The 17,417-nt window shown below is 38.5% G+C and overlaps 1 protein-coding gene across 2 annotated transcripts in view; it reads left to right on the forward strand.

The window, feature by feature from the left end:
• lmbr1 (limb development membrane protein 1) overlaps window positions 1-17,417 on the forward strand; it is a 216,854-nt gene that overhangs the window by 28,653 nt on the left and 170,784 nt on the right. For both annotated transcript variants that reach the window (XM_073054882.1, XM_073054883.1), the window contains exon 5: window positions 7,817-7,920. In XM_073054882.1, the coding sequence (XP_072910983.1) occupies window positions 7,817-7,920 (104 nt within the window). The remainder of the gene's footprint in view (window positions 1-7,816; window positions 7,921-17,417) is intronic.

The following is a 17,417-nucleotide window of genomic DNA, read 5'->3' on the forward strand; positions in this document are numbered from 1 at the left end:
TGGAATTAGATTGTTATGGATGTGATGATGCACAAGATGGCTTCTTTCCCAGCTGCATGTCTAAATAACTGTATGCTTTGCTAAATTAGTTTATTTTTGTGGGTTAATACTCTCCAAACTTCACATTTTATAAAGTTGCCGATGTAGGGCTCTAGCATACAGATAAGATTACTTCCACAGTTTGACTTGAACCTGAACTCTGGTGCTGATCTGTTTTGAATATGCAAAACAGATAATTTCTGCATTCTTGTGGTAAAACGGGGATTAGTAACTTCTATTTTGTCTGTAAAATCATCAGAAATATATCATCAGAAATATGTTGGGAACCAGAGGGAGGTGATGGGCAGGTCACGAGGGCAGGGATGAGGAAGAGAAGGGGTGGGGGGGGGGTCACAAGAATGGGGGGGAAGATTTTGGGGGCTGAGGGAAAACAAGGGAGTGGTTACCAGAAGTTGGAGAAATCAATGCTCATGCCTTAGGTTGGAGGCTACCCCGACAGAATATGAGACATTGATACACCAACCTGTATTTGGTGTCATTGTGGCAGTAAAGGGGAATGTTGAAAAACGTGTAGGAATGGGAAGTTGAATTGAGTGACCATTTGGAAATCCTGGCTGTAGTGGCAGACAGAATGAAGGTGCTTGATGAAGCATTTTCCCCCTCTTTTCCACTCCTCCCCCATCTATGTTGGGTTTCACTGTCTTGAGGCAGCACCGGATGCAGTAAATGACCTTGACAGACTTGCAAGTGAGGCGCTGCCTCAACTGAGGGAGTGTTTAGGGCCTCAAATAGTAGTGAGGGAGGATATGTCGGGTCAGGTGTGGCACTTGCCACAGTTGTAGGGAAAAGTGCCTGGAGGAGGATCTGTGGGGAGGGAAGAGTGAACAGTAGAGTCATGGAGCAAATGATGTCTGTGGAAAGGTGAGACAGGGTGTAGCAAAGGATGTGACTGGTAGTGGGATCATGTTAGAGATAGTGGAATTTGCAGAGAATGATGTTTGGATGCAGAAGCTTGGGAGGTGGTAGGGTAGGAGAAGTGGAACCCTATTCCTGTTAAGTTGGGGGAGGAAATAGGATGAGGAGAGCATTGATAGTGCTGGAAGGGAAATTCCATTTTCTGAAAAAGGGAGGACAACTGTTCTGGAATAGAAAGGCTCATCCTGAGAACAGCTATGGAGGAACAGAGAGAAGGGAATAGCATTTTTACAAGTGACAGTGTTTGGAGAGTTAGTCAAGAGTCAGTGGGTTTGTAAAAATGTTGATGGATAATCTGTCTCGAGAGATGGATTCAGTGTTAAAATGCTTTCAGATATCTTGCTTTGCACTAGAAAACCAGCAGGTGGTGGTAGTGCACAACATTAAAATTTTGAGGAGCAATTGGATGACACTGGAATGCTTTGTTAACTAGGATCCTATTGCCCCAGTAGAGGGACACAAAATTCATGCCCCCTATGTCTTTGTCTTCATTTTTGTATCAAGTTATAATTAATACCGCTGCCTAGCTTGGCATGTGTTCCATTTTGAGTGGCTGATGTCAATTGAAGCATTAGGAACTGATGAAATTATAGGAACACACAAAATGATGGAGGAACTCAGCAAGTCAGGCAGCATCTATGGAAGAGAGCAGACAGTCGACATTTCAGGCCAAGACCTTTCATTTGGCATCTTCCCCTTTTTTTTTCTAATAATAAGTACTTTATTGATCCTGAATGGGAAATTGCTTTGTTACAGCAGCACATTTAAAAACATAATAAATAATATTAAAGTACTCAATAATATACACAATTTATCAGTGTCCAATATTGTGCAATAATAATGTATGAAATAATAAAACAGACCACTATGATGTGTGTTCTTCTGGTCACACAGAGATGAACTTTTGTATACTGTATATTTATTGCATTGGTAGGAAAGATTTTCTGTAACAATCCTTATGACAGCAGAGCTGAATGAGCCTTTTCGGTAGGGTGCTCTGATGTTTATTCAGTAGGTCTTGGAGAGGATGTATCTGATTGTCCATGATGGATTATAGTCTCAGTCCTGAAGAAGGGTTTCAGCCGGAAATGTCAACTGTTTACTCTTTTCCATAGATGCTGCCTGACCTGCTGAGTTCCTCCAGCATTTTGTGTGTGTTACTTTGGATTTCCAGCGTCTGCAGGCTTTCTTGTGTTTGTGATTGTAGCTATGCCTGTAGAAAGAAGGTGCTCACTGCTTGAAAACAGTAACATTGCAAAAGGTTGCAGATACTGAGAGGAAGTTATGAAGGAGTATGAATGAGAGCAAGCATACTTATTTTGGTGTATATTGTGGGTCACTTTAATCAATAAGAGTGTGGAGACAATGCCGTACAATTTCATTTCTCCCTGAAGAATATCAAGCATAATTGCCATTGAGTTGAGCACTGAGAGTGAAGCCCCCAGTGTCATGGATAAGTTTACTGGCCTCACTGAGGTCTATAGACGCATGGAAGATGGGTACTTTTGTCTGGTTCCCCCTATCACCTACCAGGCTCTGTCTCAGCCCTCTCTTGATTTATTAGCTATCTTCTCTTGTACACTCAGTTCTATTGCAGTTCTTTGCATGAACAGATGCTACTTGACCTGCTGTGTTCAAGTAGCTTTTTTTTTTTTGCTCCCTTTTCCAAGATCTGCAGTCTCTTGAAAACCCCTATGTACAGCTGTCATTCACTTTAATAACCATCCCTATCTATTGTCACCCTTGCCTCATTCATGTGGCTGTCTGCTCCCTTGCACACTTGATAGTACACTGAACTGCACCCACATATTTTGCATCTTCTATATTATGTATTGCATTGAACTGCTGCTGCTAAGTTAACAAATTCCATGACACATGCTGGTGATAATAAACCTGATTCTGATTCTGTAAGTAGGTGTTAGTGGTAGTGTAGCAGATGAGGAATTTAAATTTGTTAATGTGTAAATTTGAAAGAATATTTAAAAGATCTGCTGACCTTTCTGTGTGGTGGGAGTGGAGTATAAGACAAAAGACCATCAGGGGATGGGGTCAGTTAGAGCAGGGGACATTTTATATAATAAAGATCAGTACAAAGCAAACACCTCGTATTGGAAAATTATTAGAATACTGTTTACTTGAAGTTGAAAATTTGTGTTCATTCCAGAAGATTGCAAAATGCCCAGAAAGATGATGAGATGTTTTTCTTTAGTTTATATTGGGCCTTCATTAACAGTGATGGAGGCTGTAGAATAAGAGTGGGATTGAGAATTGAAGTGACAAGCAACAGGAAGTCCCGGATCACCAAACTACTTACATTTTAATTTTTTTTGGATCAGATTGTTCTAGACCAGACACAGGCCTGAACTCGTGGTGCCTGCTTGTCCACACTTGCGTTTTCAGGATGTAGTGGGCTAAATGAGCTGACCCTCTCTCTGCACCCTAGAGGTGTCCTGTGAGGCGGAGCAGGCTCCAAAGGACAAGTAGGCCTCGGGCAGTGTATTGTGAATATTTGACACCTCACCAATGTCAAGCCTTTTGAACTGCTTTTCAACAACTTTCTGATTGTAAATTTCTTTTCAAATAGGTGTAAATAATAGCAAAAACTGCTAGAAATAAATTGCATAAAAACAGGTACACTAAAATAATCTAACTTAAACTCTTAACCTGCACATCTTTTTCCACTTAAATTAGCCATCCACTTCAAAGGAATGAATGACTATTAGAATGTGAGTATTCTCTGGCATATAAGGAAGGGACTGGATGTGAATTGTATCCAGGATTTCTTTACAGCATGATTTTTATTCTAGCACAAACAAAAGAAAATTTGCAGATCCTGGAAATCCAAGCAACACACAAAATGCTGTCAACGTCCTGCTGAAGGGTTTCAGCCCAAAACATCGATTGTACTCTTTTTCCATAGATGCTGCCCGGCCTGCTGAGTTCCTCCAGGAATTGTATATTTTTTTTATTCCAGCTGCTGGATTCTAGGGTAAATCCAATGTCAAAATACAATGTCAGATGCACTGATATCCAACTTCCAATTCATCTTTAGCTGGCAGCTGTTTGTTCATTAGTCAGCTTAATGTTGCCTTAATGATACTTTATTTGAGACGTGATTTACTCTAGAAAATCTGATATTTTCAGCTTTTTAGGGGCTTGTGGTTTTTGTATGCCAGTGCACTTTGTATTGGGGTTACCAGAAGTAAAAGTGGTGGCTTTTCATAGACAAAGGAGATGTTTGCTCAAGGGCTGGCTGCCAATTAGTTCAAGGTTGTCTATCTGTTCAATATGTATCCCTCCCTGAAGTTGGCTTGCTGTTTTGGTGAGATGCATAAATCTTTCTATGACTTCCATTTCTGATTAAGCATGTATTCGCACTTTTAAGCATGTATCTTTCCTCTTGGATATTCGTTTTTATTTAATTGTACTTTGTTTTTCTCTGTAAGGATTATATCAAAAGGAATCATTTTGTAGGTCTGTTGAAGTTTCCCATGTTAAGGCAATCTAATACGTCATAACAACTAATCAGTTTAGCGATTCTGCACCTTCACCTGCTTCCCAAAAGGCCTAACTAGGCCCGTACAAGATGGTATCGGTATTGAGAAAAGATATGGAATACACTTTGCACATTTTTACGTATATTATTTATGGATATACTTAAATGCTGCTGGCATTTAGGGTAGCAATCAAGGTCCTCCATCTCTAGCAGCGGTCAGGGCTTCTTTCACCGTGTAAGTAACTTCCTCTCATTTTTCACAACTGTCAGTCATGCAAGTCCCAGGTGGAGACTCCGGAATACCATTGCACTCAGATGTGGAAGGATTTCTCTTTGCTGTTTCCATAACTATTTTGTTTTGCTATTCGGGATTGTTGGCCATGAGCTGAATCCCTGAACCTGGAGGGCGGGTGAACCACTCTTGGTCTGTCCTTTACCGTTTGACCTATTTGGCATGGGTGGCCGTACCAAGAATCAAAGCATAAAGCCCTGACTTCAGCCAACATAACTCTCCAGGTCATTGAGGCAAGTGAGCCTCCAAACCCTCTTGGCGGAATTATGGATATAATGGATACCATTTAATGTGCTCTTCATGGTACAGAAAAAATATGTTTGAGATTTATTTTGAAACTGTGAAGCAATTAGTTAAAATTTCAGTGTTGTGCTAACTACATCAACTGCTAACTAATCCATCACAATCGGCATTACTTTACTGTGTGCTTCATTTTAAAATAAATGCCGCACAGACTTCTATATAACCAAAATATATCAGCATGGTATTTCCTTAAGAAGTTTTATTTGGCCATTATTTTTTATTTTGAGCCAAGTTAATGGATGGTTTAACATAGTTCTCATTTTACTTGAATTTGCTTGTGTTGAAGCTGAGTTCAGTAAGACTGATGAGGTCTCCCAGGCCTGAAATGTTAACCATTTTTCTTTCCACAGATTCTACCTGAATGTTTCCAGTATACTTTTTATTTCAGATTTCCAGTTATGTGTAACTTCAGTTTTTAATTTTATTAAGGCTGGTTGAATAACCATTGTGCCAACTGGAGAGATGAGTTGCAACAGATACTGAAACTCAAGACCTTTTTAGTTTTTCTTCAGAAACTTCCATTTCTAAAGTTAACATTGTTCTACAAGTTGATTCCCTCCACTAGCAAAAGAGGAGGTTTAAGATTTTTTAGAAAATGGATAAATTGATATGGCCAGTTGAAATATATTTCAGTCTGTTGAAGTAAGTATTTGACTACTGTTCGATTCTTGGCTCATGGAATAATGGAAAAGGATCCGATAACTACTGTTGAAAATGGAGGAAGAGATAAGTGGGTCAGTTAGTCTAATTTCATTTGTGAGTAAATAATTGGAATGGGTTTTAATGAATAATGAAAACCTTTTTTAGAAAAGGCATAAATTGATCAGGGACATGGAGCATGGATTTGTTATGGGAAATTTGTCTAATTTGGAATTTTTTTTGAAGAGGTATCAAGTCGAGCTGATGATGGCAGTACATTTGACATAGATTGCATTTCAGCAATGTTTTTTACCTGATTTTTAATTCTGAAAACTCTTAAAGTAATGCCATTAGGGAAATTGCAACTGGGTAAAGGAATGTAAACCAAATGGTATATTGACTCCTGGGAGGAACTTGAAGTATAAATCCAACTTCATAAAGCATAACAGGACAAATTGATAAAGTGGTTAAAGCAGGTATTTGAGATGTCTTCTTTGATTGAAGGAAAAATATGGTTGCACTGAGGAAGATATAGAGAAAATGTATCAAGGTTATAGTTATGTAGAAAGGTTGGGTAAACTGTTAATGTAACAAAGGAGGCTGATGGGTGACTGGGCTAAGTATAAAGCCCTAGTAGACCAAGTAGAAAGGCCAGTTACCCTTGTAAGAAATGTGAAAGGAAAACAGCTGTAGATTTAAAGTCATTATTTGAAGAGTTAGCAATGAAAGAAGGAAACTTTTTTTCTCCCAGTTGGTGATGTGGGAAAAGTTTGGAACTCTCCATCTATCAGGATAATAGAAGCAGAAACTCATAACTGAGCGATTTCAAGTTCCTAGGTGTCAAGATCTTTGAAGATCAAGCTTGATCCCAGCATTTGATGCAGCTTTAAAGAAGGCAAGACAGTGGCTATATTTCATTAGGAGTTTGAGGAGATTTGGTCTGTCACCTAAAATACTCAAGCTTCTATAGATGTGCAGCGAAGAGCATTCTGACAGGCTGCATCACTGTCCAGTATAGTGGGGCGAAGGGGGAAGAGTGCTACTACACAGGACCAAAAGAAGCTACAGAAAGTTGTAAAATCAGTCAGCTTCATCTTAGATGCTATCCTCTGTAGTATCCAAGACATCGTCAAGGAGTGGTGGCTCAGAAAGGAGCCCCCATCACCCAGGGCTTGCCTACTTCTCATTGTTGCCCTCAGGAAGGAAGTACAGAAGCCTGAAGGTGCGCACTCAGTGATTCAGGAACAACTTCTTCCCCTCTGCCATTGAATTCCTAAGTGGATATTGAACCCATGCACACTACCTCATTTGTTTATATTATTTTTATTTTTAATTTAACTATTTAATATACACATGTACTTTAATTGATTTTTTTCCCCTATACAGTATTATGTATTGCATTGCATTTGCTGCTGCTAAGTTAAGAAATTACATGGCATATGCCAGTGATATTAAACCTGAATCTGATTCTGCGCAATAGGGACTGAATTAGGCTGAATTTGCAACATTCTCACTGAAGAAATTCCTCCTCATTTCAGTTCTAAGGGGACATCCCTTACTCTAAGTCTATGCTCTTGGCTCCTAGGCTCTCCTACTAATGAGAATATCCTTTCCACATCTACTCTATATTCCTTCTAGTATTCCATAGCTTGTATTGTTCTAATACAAATCCTCCCCAAGTTACGAAAGCGCCACTTGTGTATAGCCCCCCTGTGATGAACATCTGGGAAACCAGTGGAGATCCTCTTTCCCTTTCAATCACTCCCAACCCCAGTATTTGTAAATTCCATTGTATATAGGCAGACAGCCATCAAACATTTTCATTTCTAAGATTCTTGTGAACTTCCTCTGGATTCTCTCAAGGGTCAGCACATCTTTCCTTAGATAGATTATAGGGAATTTGGTGAATCTTAAACCTGTTACATAAGCTCGGGGGCTGAAGTTCCATCAGAACAATCATGTGCAGTTGTTATGCGGAAAAGCAAAACGGTGAAATAATTGTAGGAGGACAGCACATGTAATAAGAAACACATTTATTGTATAATCCCATCACTTTTTTGATTTGCAGATGTTGATATTTTGTTTATACAATATGCTTATGTTTATTCTAGGTCTGTGGAATCTCGTATCACTCTTCTCCAATCTTTCTTTATTTGTGCTGATGCCTTTTGCCTACTTTTTCTTGGAATCTGAAGGATTTGCTGGATCAAAGAAGGTAGGTTCTTGTTTTAAGTGGTTGTTAACCCTTAGTTGTCATCCTACATGTGTAACAAACATTGGAAAATATGAATGAAAGCATGTGGAATAGTAAGGTTCTACCCTCCATGTAAGACACGAGTTGCCCAAGTCTAGATGAGACTAGACTGCAAAGATGGCTTTTTCTTCATAGTTGAATGAAGAAAGAATGAATTTGCTTGTCCTTCACACTTTCGGAGGGGCATGACAGCCATCATCATGTTGAATTCTGGTCCCTTGCCTGCTCCTGCTCCTATTTCTTATGATATTTTACAGAGCAATGAAGTAATCAAACAACTGTTTCTAAAGGCTGTACCTTTTTTGTGTAAGTTAGGACTTGTGTGTAGGCTAGAGAGGTATTGTAGGTTGTATAGACCTGGAATCTCAAAAAGCTCAGGTTTCTGGAAATACAAGAAAAATGAGATGCTGTTTGTAGACTAAAATATTGTTTGGCTTTGATCAACAATGCCCATGAACGTGTTTTGCCTTGACAACCCAACCTTTTTTTAGCATCATCATAATTGTGGTCTTGATGAACATAATTTGATTTGCATTGATAGCTTACATCGCTGAAAGCACTTGGCAAATGCATTGGGCTTCCAGTAAATGAACTGAGGTATGCTAAGTTGTCCTGCATACAGAGAATATTTACTTCTCCACATTGATAAATGAATCAGCAAGTTGAGTTTGAGTAATAGTTATAAATCAATATTGATTCATTGCCAAATACAAATGGAACACTTTTAATATTACTCATGACTAAATAGTGGGAGAATTTCAAAGTTTGTTTACACGATATTCTGCATTCTCATTGTTTTACTTTGTACGTCCTCAATGCACTGTTGTAATGATCAGTTTGAACAGTATGCAAGATAAGTTTTTCACCGTACCTTGGTAAATGTGGCAATATTTAAAAAATTATGCATTTACCAGTTTTATTTGGCTTAGTTTGGTGAATTGAGCAATATTATAGACAATCTATTGAATAATTGAAAAGTTCCTATATTTTAAAATATTAATGATTTAAGTAAAAGGAAGAACTGATTTTTTTGTTTTATTCCAAAAATAAGCATGTGACAGTTACTTTGCATAAATCTGTGAATATAGTCTGAGTTTGATACTATCCACATGTTCATCAGCAGTCGGATGACATCAGCATCCTAAACCATTATACCAATTATCCAGACATTACAAAACACTGAACTCTCATGTCGCATCTGTGAGTTTAAGTCAAAGTGAAATGGTTTTTTTTGAAAAAGGCCTATCAATAAAGTGAGCAGTATGAAATTTGCAGTGATTTCCTTGCTTAATTAATTAGATCCACCAGATGGAAGTGAAGAGGCCAATAATAGTGCTCAAAATGTCTATAAACCTGAGCAAAAAGACAGCACAATGGATGAGAAAAAAAGATTTTTAATACACTTCAATCCTGCGTCGCAGTTTGAGATTGTCCTGGTTTGCATCCCTTTTGGCAAACTTACATAAAACTGACCATGTACTGTATTTTACGACCAGATGACTTTTTTTGTAGTGCTCATTGAAGTTAATTTGTATCAGACCCATATTAAAGAGACTTCAAAATCAGTAGGAAGTACAAGTCTGCTTCGTCAGTTTCTTTCATTGCATTCTTTCATTTTTTTAAACTTGTTTTCTCCCCATTGATGATCCATAAATTGTTGTTAAAGACTGATTACGGAAGCACTGTTTTGTGTTAATAGCACGTGCATATTTTTGCTGTTCATTTGGGTAGTGAAACTAACCACATTGAAAGCTGATTGAATAAAAGTGTTACTTCAAGCAATATTGATGCTGTTTAAATTTAGAAACAAATTGATTTAGTTTTAAATGATTTTGAGATATATAACTTTATAATTTAAAATATCTTAATTAAAAGCTCAGATTTCATCCTAGTTAATTGTGGTAACATTGGTGTTGAAGTAGCTATGGTTTTCAGTCATTATGACTTCAACATGTCTGTGATTGATGAGGAATTTCAATTTATGATATCTGGAATTCTTTGTATCTTGGCTCAGTAGCCTTTCAAGGGCATTAATTAACTTGCTAACATTCCAAATTGGGTTGAGGCTAAAGCAACTTTAATTGCTGTTTGAACTTTATGGAGTTTTAAATAAATTGGTAAATATGTTGATAGCTAGTTCACTCTAATGTTGATAACATTAATTTCTTGAGGTGAAATCTTCTATCGGGCAGCTGAATAAGTGGTAGTATTTGCCAGAGGAATATATGATTATTTGTAGTTTTAGCTGTCAATTGTCACCCAGTGATTGATTTAGTTTAATCACCCTGGCTGCTGGTCACATAGATATTCTAATCTTTTCTTTTGCTGTCATAAACTTGAGGTCTGTCTGAAACACTGCTGCCCATATCTTAACTTGTACCATTTTACCAGCCACTTGTATGCTTTTTGACTTAGTTTGGTCCAAATTAAGCCATACCACAATCTGAAAATACTCATTCTTATTTTCATATCGTCCCATATGTTACCTCTACTAACTCAGCAATCTATTTTTGTTCTTCTGAGATAGTTTTGCTAATCAAATTCTGGTCCCTTGATTGCTCCACCAATGATAGCTATCTTTAATCTGTCATGATTACAACTCAAATTCTCTGCCTGAACCTTGCTGTTTCTTTGCACTAAAGATGCTTTGAAACCAATTTCCCTGGCTGTAATTTTGATCATTTACCTGGCATCAATTTTTGTTTAATATATCTGCAGAGTGCCTTAGGATATTTGGCTTTGTTATCATATATATGGATTTGTTGTGGTGGTGCAGACAGTACAGACTTGAAATCGCCTACAGCAGCTTTTTGGGATAACAAATCTTACTCTGCACAAATTCTTCTAATGTCATTGAGAATTAGCTAGATTGCCAGCACTTTAAATTTTACTTCATTGCGAGTTTAAAAACTTTATGTACCAGTGACATGAATGATGCTATGACTAGAACAAATCATTAAAATCAACCCAAAAAGCAGGTGCTGAAAAGTGTTACTTCTGTTTTTACAACTCTGTGCCTGTCTTATCATCAAAGATAATCCTGAACAGTGATGATTTGCATAACTTCTAAATGTGAGAAAAAGGTTCATGTGTTGATTGGTTTACCTCCTAAGTCATTTTAATTTTATTAAAAGTGCATTTATTTAATTTGCCCAAAGGAAAATGAGTAGAGATGCAAGTGAAGAAACACAGATTTAAAGTAAAGACCCTTAAAAACTCAAAAATAGAATTACTGATGCTGAAAATCTGAATTTTGGCCAAGTAGCATCTGTTAACATTTTGGGTCAAAATCCTCTTGTCAAAATGGGGAAAAGAGAGAAATTGTGTTAGCTTTGGTTTGTGGAAGGTAAGGGAGCAATGTGTAGGGTAAAGGATGAGGCCAGGGTTATGATCATAGAATCCTTGAATAGTTAGAACACAGGGGTCACCTGCTCCAATATATTTACATTTGCTCTCCATCCAAAAAGCCTCTGCCCCTGCCACAGCCTCCTCCTCCTCCTCCTCCTCTGTCATGTACCCCTTGGGCTGGTTGTAGTAGATGGGGTTCTACGGTTCCACACAGAAACAGTGGAAGCAAGTCAGCCACAAAAAATTAGTAATGACAGTACCCTTTGGTCCAAATTGTCCACCAATCAAGTTGTACCCCTGGCCTTGTCACATTAGTTTGCAGTTGGTCCACTGAACCCTTGCTAGCATAAACACAGGAGATTCTGCTAATGCTGGAAATTCAGAGTAACACATGCAAAATGCTGCACAAATTCAGCAGGTTAGGTAGCATTTATGGAAAGTAATAAACAGTCAATGTTTCAGGCCACAACCCTTCGGCTGAAATGCTGACTGTTTATGCCTTTCCAAAGATGCTGCCTGATCATAGTTCCTCCAGTATTTTACTGTCCTCCACCACTCTCTCTGGCAGCTTGATCCACATACCCACTTTTTCCTCTAGGAAAAGATGTCCTTCAAGTACCCTTTAAATCTGTGCCCTCTAATTTTTAGAGTTCTTAATCCTGGGAAAATATGAATCGGAATCTAGTTTAGGGTTTATAACCATCCACCTTAAATAGAATGAGGGGCGTATATGTCTATAATATCACCCCTCAGCCTCTGTACTCCAGGGAAGAAAGTTCTAGTTTCTCTTGTGTCTGCCTCTATGACCATAAGACAAAGGAGGAGAATTAGACCACTGAGTCTGCTCTGCCATTTCATCGTGGCTGATTCCATATCCTATACAACCCCATATACCTGATCTCTTGTATCCCTTGATGCCCCAACCAATCAGGAATCTACCAATTTATAATTTAAGTATACTCACGGACTTGGCCTCTGCCGCAGTCTGTGGCAGAGCATCCCATAGACTCACCACTCTTTGGCTAAAAAAGAAATTCTCCTTCTATTGTAAAAGGTTGTCCCTCAGATTTGAGGCTGTGCTGTCTAGTTCTGGATACCCCCAACTGAGGGAACATCCTCTCTACATCCACCTTATCTAGTCCTTTCAATATTCAGTAGGTTTCAATGAGATCCCCATGCATTCTTTTAAATTCTAGTGAGTACAGACCCCAAAGCTGCCAAACGCTCCTCATATGTTGACCTCTTCATTCTTGGAATCATCCTCGTGAACCTTCTCTGAACTCTCTCTAATGACAGTATATCCTTTCTGAGATATGGGGCCCAAAACTGTTGATAATACTCCAAGTGTGGCCTGAACTAGTGCCTTATAAAGCTTCAGCATTATCTCCTTGCTTTTATATTCTATTTCCCTTGAAACAAATGCCAACATAGCATTTGCCTTCTTTACCACAGGCTCAACCTGTGAATTAACATTTTGGAAGTCCTGTACAAAATCTTCTGAGTCCCTTTGAACCTCTGATGTTTGAACCTTCTCCCCATTTAGATAATAATCTGCACTATTGTTCCTTTTACCAAAGTGCATTATCATACATTTCTCAACATTGTATTCCATCTGCTACTTTTTTGCCCATTCTTCCAATTTGTCTTAGTCCTGCTGCAATTGCATTGCTTCCTCAGCACTACCTACCCCTCCTCCCATCTTCCTATCATCTGCAAACTTTGCCACAGAGCCATTAATTGCACTATCTAAATCACTGACAAACAATGTGAAAAGCAGTGGTCCCAGTACTGACACTAGGATCATTACAAGTCACCGCCAGCCAACCAGAAGAATTTCCTTTTATTCCCACTTGCTGCCTCCTGCCTGTCAGCCATTCCTCTATCCATGACAATGTCTTTCCTGCAATGCCATAGGATTTTATCTTGTTAAACAGCCTCACGTGTAGCATCTTATCAAACGCCTTCTGAAAATCCAAGTAAACGACACCGTCTGCCTCTCCTTAGTCCACCTTGCTTTTAACAGATTTGTCAGGCAAGATTTTCCTTTACAGACTTTGACTTAATTTATCATTATTCTCCAAGTACCCTGAAACCTCAGTAACGGACTCCACCACTTTCCCAACCACTGAGGTTATGCTAACTAGCCTGTAATTTCCCCCCCTTCTTTAAGAGTGGTGTGACATTTGAAAAATTCCAGTCCTCTGAGACTATGCCAGAACCAAATGATTCTTGAAAGATCGTGGTCAATACATCAGTTACCTCTTCAGCAACGTCTATCAGAATTTTGGGATGTAATCCATCTGGTCCAGGTGACTTATCCACCTTAAGACTTTTTCAGTTTGCCTAGCACTATTTCCTTTGTAATAGTGTGTCCCTTTGTACTGGTAATATACCTGTGGATCTTGTCTACACCCTTTCCAGCTTAGTGATGTAATCCAACAGCAGTCTTATCACATCTTGTACGGTTCTAACACAAAACTCGATTTGGACTGAGTTAAAAGAATCAATCATTTTCATCAAAAACATTACACCCCTGCTGTATGTAATTGGTTTCAAATCTGCTTTATTATCAAATGCCTACTTATATTATGCTGAAATGCTAGAATTGCTCAGTGGTAACTCTGGTTTCTCTGTCTACAAATTAATGGGTTTAGCTGCTCTGGAGCTTCCGACTCTAAAACACTGGATTAATTTAAAGTTCCATTTGTTATACTAGTTAGGTGCACATAAAAGATTCCATGTACTTTTTAAAGAATGAAGCTATTTCTCTTGTGCAAGGCATACTTGGCAACAGATTTCTTATATAGCCCCAAAAAGAATAAGCTACTTCTCTCATGGTGTGCGTTGTATATAATTACAATATATACATACGATATATGTATTGCTGTATATTTGTAAATGTAAGTAAATCTGTAATGTCTACTCCTTTAAAAGTAATTTGTTGTCCATGTTTACTTAATTAATGGCATGGTGGTATATAAAGGCAAGATCCACTGTCCATCTCTTCCTACAAACTTATGTCATGCAGAATTCCAGTTGTTGAAATAGCTGGAGATGTAATATAATTGGTATTGAAAGCAGCTTTTAATTTTATAATGGTATTGTAGTATGCATGGCATGGTACAGAATGAATATTCCTGCTGACAGACTTTTTTTTACGAAGTGTGAGGGGATGGTGTTTACTGGCAGTGTACAATAAATTAAGAGTTTAGGAATAAAACATGAAAGAAATTTGTGAAGGTATAAATTGGACTTGCATAATAATGGGGATAGATAATCACATGACACTTTTTCTTAAATATTACATCATATTGTTCAGGAAGTGTCATTTAAATTACTTTGAAAAGGGAATGGATGCTAGGTTGTGATCAGAGCTTTCAATTCTGTTGCCTGCTTCAAAAACCAGTCAACTTTGAATAAAAATTATTTATTTGGGTAATGTGTAACTAATCCAGATTAGGTTGAGTTTGGCAACCTTGGACTTCTCCTTTGGCCTTTGAATTTTGAGTACCCACAAGGGCTAGATCTAACTTAACGTTCTTGCTTCAAGATGGCTGGTGTAAGGAAAATGCAATATAACTATACTGCATTTAAGATGTATTTTGTGTTGGGCTACAGAATAAGGATTAAGGATTCAACTGTGCAATGTTGTAGACTTTTGCTACCATTACCCAGTTGAAGTTTTAATGTGATTATTGTTAACAATCATTGCAGTTAATCTGCATCGCAATAATGTGAATCGTGTCAATGAAAAATAAAAATTCAATTGACCTGTAATATAAAGAAACTATACAAATTAATTTAAAAATGTACAATTGCATTTAATGCAATTAATAATGATCCATTTCTAACAATGTACATTTGTTTTTCAACTATTGTATGATGTGCATATTCAAGGCTTCCTGAGCTTTTTGGACATGCTCATCAATTTCCATTCTAACATTCCACTCTTTAATGATGGCAACAGACCTGCGTATGCTGTTTTCTATATGGTGAGCTGTTGATTTTATTGCTACCACTCTTGCTGAGTGGAAGACTCTGTTAAGGGTCAAGCCACATCTGTAGATAGAGAGAATTGACATTCTGGGTTGAAAGCTGGAAGTTGTGATTAAACCATCTCATACACATCAGACTCTCACAGCAGGCGCTCTGTTCTAAGCTTTGTTTTACTGACCAGGCAGAGAAAAAGACTTGAGCCTGTGCTTGAAGCAGTGTAACATTCTCCATTGACTCCCAGAAACTTGTAGCCTATGACTACTCCCAATAGAAAAAGAGCACTTAGAATGGTATTTGGAGCATTGATGCCATGCACTGGAACATACAAAAGTATAAGCAGTGGAAAGAAAAGCCTTGCCTTGCAAACTATCTGTCTGCATCTTCTCCATCTGTGGAAGAGTTTTATAGTTCCCACATTTGTTTGCTTAACTGCATCAGAATCCATAAGATTGTAAGTGGAATCAAGTCATCCACTTTTATTAAGGATGACTACCATTTTTTGCTGAAATCCTTTCCTGGAGACCTTGGAGAGATATTTTTCCATGTCCTTGGTTGATTGAATGAGGGCCTATAGGAATGTGGCACATTAACAGATTGCAGAATATGAACAGGTGTATTAGAAATGCCCTCCAGTGATGACGTTCATGATAAATCAGTGAATAAATAACAAATTGCCACATGAGCAACTGTTGATGACAGATAAAACTGTGTGTCTCTAACTCCTGCAAAATTTTTGGAGATTCACTCATGGTATTTCTTTTTGGTTTTGTTGCTCAGAAGCAAAGCTGGTTTTAAGGTGGTGGACAAATCAGGTTATATAGAAAACCTACAGCACAATACAGGCCCTTCGGCCCTCAAAGTTGTGCCGACTATGTCCCTACCTTAGAAATCACTAGGCTTATCCATAGCCCTCTTTTTCGAAGCTCCTTGTACTTATTCAAAAGTCCCTTAAAAGACCCCATCATATCCACCTCCACCACCATTGCCAGCAACCCATTCAACACACTCACCACTCTCTGGGTAAAAAAAAACTTACCCCTGACATCTCCTCTGTACCTCCTCCCAAGCACCTTAAACCTGTGCCCTCTTATGGCAGCCATATCAGCCCTGGGAAAAAGCCTCTGACTATCCACGCAATCAATGCCTCTCATCATCTTATACACCTCCATCAGGTCACCTCTCATCCTCCATCATTCTAAGAAGAAAAGGCCGAGTTCACTCAACCTATTCTCATAAGGCATGCTCCCCAATCCATGCAACATCCTTGTAAGTATATAACCATGTAACCATATAACATTTACAGCATGGAAACAGGCCATCTTGGCCCTTCTAGTCCGTGCTGAACGCTTACTCTCACCTAGTCCCACTGACCCGCACTCAGCCCATAACCCTCCATTCCTTTCCTGTCCATATACCTATCCAATTTTACTTTAAATGACAATACTGAACCTGCCTGTACCACTTCTACTGGAAGCTCGTTCCACACAGCTATCACTCTCTGAGTAAAGAAACTCCCCCTCGTGTTACCCTTAAACTTTTGCCACCTAACTCTCATCTCATGTCCTCTTGTTTGAATCTCCCCTACTCTCAATGGAAAAAAACCTATCCACATCAACTCTATCTAAAGTCCCCCCTCGATCTTCTATGCTGCAAAGAATAAAGACCTAACTTGTTCAATCTTTCCGTGTAACTTAGGTGCTGAAACCCGGGTAACATTCTAGTAAATCTTCTCTGTACTCTATTTTGTTGACATCTTTTCTATATATAAATCTCCTCTGCACCCTTTCTATGGCTTCCACATCCTTCCTGTAGTGAGGCGATGAGAACTGAATAGGGCTATAAGAGCAGTGCAGTCTAGAAAGTAGCCATTCAGCTCACTGTGTTGACCATCATGTTTATCAACATTAATCCCACTTGCCTGTATTAATTTGACATCCCTGTATGCCTTGCTCACTCAAGTACTTTTCCTAATGTTGCTTAAATGCTGTTATTATTACTATTCCACCACTACCTCCTGCAGATCATTCTAGACATCAGCTCCTCTTCGTGTGTGTGTGTTGGGGGGGGGGGGGGTGGAAATTAGCCCTGAATCCTCTTCTGAAATTCCTCCTTCT

The sequence above is a fragment of the Hemitrygon akajei genome, chromosome 8 (genome assembly GCF_048418815.1).
Source record: "Hemitrygon akajei chromosome 8, sHemAka1.3, whole genome shotgun sequence".
NCBI classification, from domain to species: domain Eukaryota; kingdom Metazoa; phylum Chordata; class Chondrichthyes; order Myliobatiformes; family Dasyatidae; genus Hemitrygon; species Hemitrygon akajei.